Source organism: Coffea eugenioides, unplaced genomic scaffold (assembly GCF_003713205.1).
Source record: "Coffea eugenioides isolate CCC68of unplaced genomic scaffold, Ceug_1.0 ScVebR1_1610;HRSCAF=2490, whole genome shotgun sequence".
Taxonomy (NCBI): domain Eukaryota; kingdom Viridiplantae; phylum Streptophyta; class Magnoliopsida; order Gentianales; family Rubiaceae; genus Coffea; species Coffea eugenioides.
Window position 1 is genome coordinate 642 of NW_020862026.1, and position 9449 is coordinate 10090.

Below are 9449 nucleotides of genomic sequence, written 5' to 3' on the forward strand. Positions count from 1 at the left end.
TAATAGTTTCAAATTTCAGATCTTAGTTTTATCAAACGCACCATAAGTTGACTTATTTTAAACTTTTTATTCATTTTCTATGCATCTCCAATTATCAAAAAAAAAAAAAAACATTATGGTTAGTGTCTCAATGATTAAACGACATCCCATATTAAAATGATCGTCTTCTATTATTTGGTATCAGATGAAACCACGTAGTGAATTATAAGACTCAAGTTGCGTTTGATAAAACTAAAATTCAAAATTTGAAATCTTAAATCTTAAATCTAAAGTCTTAATCCATTAAAATATTGAATTGTTAAATATTAAATATGATACATTTGAATATATATTATATTAAATAATAAGTGAATAATTTGTCGCTTATTTTTATAAGCAAGTTTTAACTAAGAAATGCTAATTCAGATGTTCTTTTTTTTTATTATGAAATGCATCTGAATATGTTAAGATTTAAATCTATTAAATTTAAGTACTAAATTGGATTATCAGAGAATTTTTTTTTTTTGGAGGGTATATTATCAAATAGGGTTATCAAAAGATTAAATAAAAGTAGAAAAAGATTTTTTTTTCTTTTTTGTTTGTATGGGGGGTAAAAAAAATAAGCAAGTAAATTTAGCAGCGAAAATGCATCCCGAATCACAGGGTCAACCGGTTTGCGCTTAAAACAACTCCCAACAGTTATGGCGCCAGCGGGAATCGTTTATTGTCGCTGTCCACTACAGTCAGACAGAGACTGACCACATCAAAAAAAATTGGTCTTTGGGGCCGAGGGATTATCAGACCATCCACGCGGCTTTCATCTGGATAAGCGGCTGCGTACGGAGACAGAAAGGTCAGAGCAATATAAGCTCGTCCAATGAAATCATTTCTTTCTAAATTCTATACACTCAGCATTTTATTTATCCAATGAACACAATGCACTATGAGTACTGAAGAACTACAGGGTGTGTCTGGATAATCCATATATATACCGTGTAAGAAGTGATAGACACACACACATATATATATATATAATAAAAATATTATATGTGTAAGCGATAGACACATATACAGTGTCCATTTGAGCGATATTTGAATTTCAGGTCATAGTACTTTATATAAATTATATTGCTTAAAGTAGAAATATATATATGTGTGTGTGTGCGCGCGTGACTTGAAACGACTTTTAAAAACATGATACGATAGATACAAATATGAAAAATTAGGAGGTAGGTAATCTTTTAGTTCATATTTGTTGTACAAAGTCATTATATATTTTGCATATATCATAAATACAGTTTTCAAGTATCTTCTTATCTTTTTTAAATCACATTTTTCATCTCATATTGTATTAAATAAAAATATTACAATATTATTTTAAATAATTTTACTTGCATTATAAATAAATGTTTCAATAACTTTTATTTTTTATCATATGTTCATCTCCACGCATGTATTACGTCACAAAAAGTGTATCAAATAAATATTATTCAATAATCTTCCATCTGTACCGTCTCATTGTACCTTTACCGGGGAAAAAAAAAAGAAGGCGTACTATAGCTTATTCTCACGTAGAAGGCGGACAAGTGTCATCCATCAGCAAATCAAAAAGCCAAATGTTGCCGGTTCTTCTCACTACTCTGATTGGAGCGTAGGTTTAATCAAGTGTTGGGACACAGGGAAAAATAAAAAGGAAAGTGTGGGGGGGCCACGCGTCGAGTTGCTAGAAGTAGAACCCTCCCACCAAAAAGAGCATTTATTTTCCACTTTGCTTCCATCAAGAAGTGTAAACGTGTCCTGTCTTTTCCCGCAGTGTCGGGTACGTGGCCCCTGCCCCATTGGCCCTAGCGGGTGCGGCCAATGGCAGCCATGGATTTCGTTAGATACGCTGCTTTAATCAGGGACCCACCTGATCTGTATTCTCCAATCACATCTCCTCACTCTTTGATTGTTGCCCTAGACACGTGGTGCTACCTTACCCGGCGACTACTTCCCACTGTTCGGTAACCCCTCTTCTGACCATTATGCCATTATCGGCCTTAGCCAGTAGTAGCGGACTAAGAGTAGGCCTCCGGGGGAACGAAGTACTAACTAAAATGTTTACGCTGCCAAGATTCTAGCTGGAGAGAGAGAGAAAGAGAGATATATATTGAGGGACACGCGTCAGGAGATGGACATCGGAAAAGGATGGCCCCGTGCTGCACATGACAATACCATTATCAACCGGATCATGCTGCGATTCCGGCCCATCGCCCCGAAACCGGTCTCGGCCGGAGCAGCTTCGGACTCTGCATCGGCGGCAAGCAAGACGGGGCCGGTTACCAAAAGACGAGCTAAGAGGAAGTACGTTCGAGTTAAGAAGAATAACAAGTGCAAGTCGTCTTCAAACAACTACAAGGAGGAGCAGGTGGTGGAAGAGGTGGAGAAACAAAAAGATCTCATCCGGTTTGATGTAAGCTTACAGCTACAGACCCCTCTGCCCATCATCTGCGGGACCAAGGTCTCTCCCGATATAGGCTCCTCCAATTCCAATAATGGTAGCTTCCTGCTTGAGCAGCGCCAGCCCATACTCATGAATTTCGATAATCGCGGTATCTTCAACCTGTGTTTGGCAGATCAGTCAGATCGAAGGGCGGCAGCGGCGGCGGTAAGGGTAGTGGAGTCGTGGGTGGTGGTGGACGGCGCGGCCGAGGCGTTACCGGACGCAGGAGGATTGGGGAGTACGGACAGGGAGAAGATGGCGAATCTGGAGTTGGATACATGTCCCGGACTAATCTCCGATGCTATGTATAGGGTGCAGTGGGTTAATCTCGCTTACAAGAGAATGGTGGATCCCGATCGCGGTGGCCGGGAGGGGGCCGTCGGAGAACCGCCGCCGGCTGAGGTGGTGGTTCGGTTGGTGTTGAAGCAAAACATACCAGCGGAGTGGCCAATGTTTGCATGCACGGTGAGGGTGGTGTACACGTGGCGTAAAGAGAAGTTAACGAGGACAATGCCGTGTGATGTGTGGAAGATGGATTTTGGAGGATTTGCATGGAGGCTTGATGCTGCGGCTGCCCTTAGTTTGGGCCGTTGAAACTTTGAAGACAAGCCTCGTTTCAAAGTTCCCAACTTCCAAACCCCCCATGAAATGAAAAGCTTCTTCAAGTTAAAAGCTTTTCTCTTCTCAGGTATTAAATAATATGCAGACTCGTTTAAACAACAACAACTCGCCGCAAAAGACCTAATCCCTAAACCCCAAACTATATGGTGGCTTCTTATAACTCTTCTTCTGATCATGTGGATAAATTCCAGCAGTTTCAATTTGCCGCTAGTATTATATATGCTGTAAATTATTAACTATATATGTCTGAAAATGTGTGCTCAAGCTCAAAATTAAAACTCTTCAAGAGAGAAGAAAAAAAAAATTGAAAAGTCAGGTTGAAGAAACTGCTTTCTTTTTATCCCTCCATTTTTTTTTTTTGGATAAAACGTCACGAGGTTTTGACCTTGAAAGGTACTTCTTGTTGGATTAACCATCGAGAGTTAAGAGAATTATAGTCACCCTAAAACGAAGACAAAGAAAATAATGATGATAATAATAATAATGTCACTAAATTAGCAAAGAGTTGTTATTTGCCTGCTTTCATGATTTGCTTCTTTTCTCACATGACATACCCAAGATTGATAAGTTCCCAGAAATAATATATTATATGACTCTCAGCTCCCTTCATTTGATTGTCTTCTTCTTTTTGGTCGATTGAATCCCGATCACTACAACCCCGGGAATCTGCATTCGGTCAAGAAGAAGAACGGGTGAAGAAGATTTGCAAGATTCTCTTCTTACACCGAAGTATCTTTTCTTCGGGCTGGGCTTACCTGAAATATGACATCATAGCGACAGCAGCCTTCTCTCCTCAATTGTTTATGGTGTCCCATTTTTCTGAAAGGTCGAGTTTTTCTATTGAATGCCAAGCTTAATACTATAATATAGGGTAGAGCCAGTACAAAACTTGGGACTAATTTCATTTTGCATCTCCCAACTTATACCACTTTTTTACTTTGCACTTTAAATTTAAATTTGAACACTTTACGCCTGAAACTCTTTATTTTGGATACTTTGAACGCTAAACTCACTAATTTATTTTATTTAAGTCCAATCAATGATAATAATAATGTTACCAAAATTAATGACGTAAAGAACATTATAAATCAATGACAATGTGCCAAGAGTGATCAAAATGAGCCAAAATATCACAACTAAAACAAAACAATACACTGCCATCACTTCACATCATCCTTTGTGTTGTTAATTTTGCTAATAATATTAGTGATTGTGACGATACAAATCAATGACAATGTGTTGAGGGTGATCAAAAGGAGTCGACAGATCACAGACAGGATATAATTAATGTACTACCTATTAACGCAAGAAGTTACTCTTGAACAGTAGTAATCAGCAAGGGTTGTACGTACGTTGTTAAATAACTTTACATAGTAGGAGTTGGAACAATAAGTTAGGAGCTTTTCTCTTTTTTGTTTTCTTTGATCTCCCTTCAATGTCATTTTGTTCGCAGTGACTGATCAGATGTCACGTTGTTAGCAGATAGAGGGGTGAGAATCATGAGACATCAATATGATAAAACTGACATGTATAGTTTGGACTAATACGAGAATGGTTACTTTGAGCTAATATACAACAGAGAAAGACACAAAGTTTTAATTTGATTTAAGACAAGTTACTTCACAGGGCGGAACTAGCTAGGGGGGATTGGGAGGGGCAGTCACTTTTGAAATTTGTATTAAAGATCTATTTTGTAGTTTACCTTGTTAATTAGGAATTCAGAATCTGATATTTCTAGTCCCCCCAAGAAATTTTTGTGTTTATCCCTTATATCCCTACCCTCTATAATTGTAAGTCTTTTGACTTAACAGATAGGGTTAATTATATTTTGCCTCTCGAACTTGATCTTTTATAACACTTTGCTCCTTTGAACTCTAAATAATACACTTTGGCCTCTTTATTGGCTAGCCAAATGCTAATGATGAATTTTTCATTCAAAATTTTGACAAAATAACAATAATACCTATACAAAATGATTGTAAAATAATGCTATACTTTTAGTTAGAATATGGAACATCTTATTAGAAAAATTGTGGATTCACATGATATAAAAAAAAATAGGGAAACAAAAAGATGGCAAAGTACTAAAGAATTGAAAATTTGTGTTATGGAGTACAAAAGAATTTAAAACTTTCTAAAACCTCTACACTAGTTTCCCATCATTTCTCTTTCTTCCTTAAAATATAAATAGATTGTTCTTGATAATTTTCACTTACCTTATAGCTTTCACAAAATTCTTATGAGTCAATGAGATGTGAATTGGAATTTTTGTGCCATAATTGTACCTTGTTTTATTTTTTGTTTATATTCTATGTTATTTTGGAAAAATTTGAGATTCTCTAAACACATTTTTTATTAAAATTTTATTTTTTAATTACATATTTATCTAGTATAAAACATATATATAAAAAAAATTGCTATAGTAAAAAAATTTATCAAATAAATTGCATTGTAAATACACTAATTAATTTTATTTCATCTAAAGTAAATACTGCTATTGGCATTGAGATAACGCATTTAGCTGCTTAGACTTCTTTCTTATAGATTTTTAATTTTTATTGCTAAAAGGTCAAATGCATGATGTACTGGTGCTTAAATGGATTTAGCAACTATTGAAGAAATATTTATTTATTATGTCATAATTGTCATATGTGTTCAAAAATTAGTTAGGGATATTTTGGTCATATAAAATGTAACATCATCTTAATCCCGTCAACAAATTAACCAATGTATATATATTTGGCGTTCAAGAAGGCAGAGTATTACTAAATGCCAAGTTCGAGGGGGGCAAAGTGTAATTATTCTTTACAAATATTCTTTGAGATAAAGGTAACAAGTTAGACAAAGAAGGTGGAGTTTGTACATTGTTAATTAAGAACGATTTGTATGGATAATAAATAAGGTAAATCATCTAATAAAATTTGAAAAACCAACTATTTTATTTGAAAGAAAAAATAGCAGCATTAGTATAATTAAGAAATATAAAAAGAAAATAAGGCGTGGGACATAGGATGGAGAAAGTACAATTTTTTACGCAAGTCAATTTAAAATACGTTAAATGATGGTTTATAAGTACGTTGATTTACAATACAAAGTTATGCCATAGGTATTCTACCAAACTAGAAGAATTTAAAGAAACTTGAGAGTTTTATATCTACGGTCTGTCTAACAGGTAGTCGGTTGTAGAGCATTCGTTAAAATATATTTCAGGTGTTATATTTTTTTGAAATATGAGATTAATTTAAAAAAATGAATAAATAAAATGAAGGATAGGTAAAATTAAATAGGAAAAGCATATAAATGCAAGAGATGATAATAATTGTAAGTATGTGTATAATTAAAGAAACAATCCACAACTTTGACAGTATGTATTAGTATGTGCATAATTATTAGTATGTGTATATATTTCAGGTGTTATAATAATTGTTAATGAGTGCTCGTTGGAAAAATCCTTAAAAGAAACAATCCACAACTTTTAGTCTCTCCCTATCTCTCTCTCTCTAACAGAAGTAACTTCTTTTCCTTTTTTTTTTTCATTTGTAAATGAAGGACAAATGTTGTTGGTACTTTGTCACTTCAGAAAATATGTATCACCTTTATTTGACAGGATATTTGGAGCTTCGAATAACAGTTACTACTTAAAGTGTTAGCGAAAAAAATATTACTAACATATATAATAGAGCATCTCAGGACTTTGTGAAATATCGAATATGACCTTCTGATCATCTAAAGTTACGTTCACATTATGTGAACAAATCACCTTCTTGTTTAACCAACCGCTCCACTTTTTGTAAGCAACACTCCTTGAGTGTGCCAAAGTTACCATCTGGATATAGATGGTATGTCAAAAGCATATATAATTGAACTTTGAGTTTTTCAATTAACTTTGGTTTGAAGGTCTGAGGAAAATTTAGTGGATTCTCAAATTACTGCTTTAACTCGTTTGGATTACTACTTTGGAGGTATTTAGTTTGTGATCCACTAATTAATTTTAGTGTTTAGAAGAATTTTAAATAATTGATAGGTTACAAAATTAACTACCTACCAAGTAATTCAAACCAAACCATTAGAAGAATTTAAGAGGATTTTAAATTTTTTTTCTTTTGGGGTCAAATCTCTCAATCCTAGCCAAAACGGAGATAAAGATTACTAGCATCTGTTTTAACAAAACCTGAAAATCAAAGCACTAGACCAGGCTGGATAAAAGGGCAGTTCCAATATTGACAATGCCCATCCATCCAATAGAAAAACAAAGGTTGAACACTTGCCAGGGTAAAACGCATAAAAAAGGTAAAAGCAAACAACGAGTCAAGTGAAGTTAGGCTAGCATCCACCAATACCTACCTGGAGAAGCTGTAGTAGACTGAGGGACTGGAAAAAGCCTTGGCCGTTGGAAGCAATTAACGGGAATGCCCCGGCCCCAAGGCAGGCAGGCTAATCCACGTGTCCCCGCTATTACAGGAGCAAAGCTTCCAAATTTATTCATGGTGGTTCATTGGCTGTCAGAGCGGAGGCCGGTCCCGTCATCCTATTCACTACTGGATCATGGATGGACAGGACCTGCGGACCATTCATTCATCCATCCATCCATTACCTGCCAAATGCCAATATGGAGTCTACTGCTGCTCTATGCTGCTGCGAAACAACCAATCCTTCCTTGCCTACATTTCTCGCATTTCACCACCGTCGATGATGGTCGATTTTTATAGCACGCACGCGGACGGGGAGGAGGAAAAAAAATATTACTGTAATAAATAAACGAGAGGAAGAAAAATAAAAATCATGCATGGTTGATTGAGATTGATGGCCGATTCACAGTTTCCACTTTCTGACGAAGTTTCTCGGACACAAACACTACTATTAGTATTAGAGGTTTACTATTTGGAAATTAAAATGAATTACTAACATATATGTGCCGTTCTGGTTTTGAAGCGTGCTTAGAAGAAGTTGAGAAAATTATACCTAATCATTTATATATGCAGAATGACCTTTCATTCTGGCGGCCCCGCTGCGGCGGTTCTCCGGCCTGATTCTAGAATTTAGCGCGCAGTCATTTGTAGGATTATGAATAAGTACAGCATCACATGGAAGGGAAGAACTCGAACTGATGTTTTGTGATGTGAATTAGTTGTGCCGAAAGGAATCGTCGGTTGACTGTTCCTCATCCTATAAATCGAGATACAGTAGTCTTAACTCCTGCTTTCTACTTTAATTTTTGCGAAATTTTTCTAGCATGTTACATTCCGTGATGTGTACGGGGAAAATTTATTAGGAAACGAAGTTATTTTCTCCATAATTTATATTCAGTTAATTTCCTAACTTTTAACCGCAAAGTCTTGGGACTCAAAGTCAAACCAAATTATTGGATACTCTGAATTGAGCGCAGTTCGATAAGAGTTCATTCTAATTTGGTTCGTCAACTAATCAGATTAAATTTGAACAAAATTTTACGTTCGATAAGTGTTCAACTTTGGTTCAAACTTGACTCAATTAGTATAAAATTGAAATTCATATGAAAAAGAACTGAAAATACTCGAGCTCGGCTCGATAAAAACTCAATTGAATTTGGTTCCATAAATAAACAAACTAAACTTGAATATAATTTCAAACTCGATAGAATAATTAAACAGGTTCGAACACTATGCTTTTGCATATTTCACATACCAGAGAATGAAGAGAAAGGAAAATGAAAATCAATGAGAGTGTTGTTTGAATAGGAGATTATTTGAAATAATTATTGTAGCACTTTTTTTTGTGATGTGTTGCATATGAGATAAAAAGGCGATTGAAAAAATAAAAATATATTAAAAATTATATTTGTGACGCAAGTTTACCACGTAAGTAAGCAGCAAGTAGGGCTGCAAACGAGCCGAGCCGAGTCGAGTTTTGAGCTAATCGAGCCGAGCCTCGACTAAATTTTACCAAGCTCGAGCTCGACGAGCTGGCAAATTTTGAGCTCGAGCTCGAAAAAAAATAAAAAATAATTATTTTATTTTAAAAAAAATAAATAAAATAATATTTTTTCTTAATAAATAATAAAATATTAAGGATATATACGTAATTTTACTATAAAAATAAAAAATAAAAAAATATATATATAATATACGTAATTTTATTATTAAATAAAAATAAAAATAAAAAAAAAATATATATATACCCAAGCTCGCGAGCCGGCTCGCGAGCTAACGAGCTTAATATTCTGAGCTCGAGCTCGAGCTCGAGTTTGACTCGAGCCGGCTCGAGCTCGATTAATAACGAGCTCGACTCGAGCTTGACTCGAGCGGCTCGCGAGCGGCTCGATTCGTTTGCAGCCCTAGCAGCAAGACGTATTCCATATTTTTCGGTGGTAAGCAGCAAGAAGACGTAT

The 9449-nt window shown here is 35.4% G+C and overlaps 1 protein-coding gene across 1 annotated transcript; it reads left to right on the plus strand.

Moving 5' to 3' along the window:
• The first annotated feature begins 1736 nt into the window (after positions 1–1736).
• Positions 1737–3397, plus strand: LOC113755607. The gene has a single exon (XM_027299576.1). The coding sequence runs from the start codon at positions 2150–2152 to the stop codon at positions 3053–3055; it is 906 nt and encodes a 301-aa protein (XP_027155377.1). The 5' UTR covers positions 1737–2149; the 3' UTR covers positions 3056–3397.
• The last annotated feature ends 6052 nt before the right edge of the window (positions 3398–9449 follow it).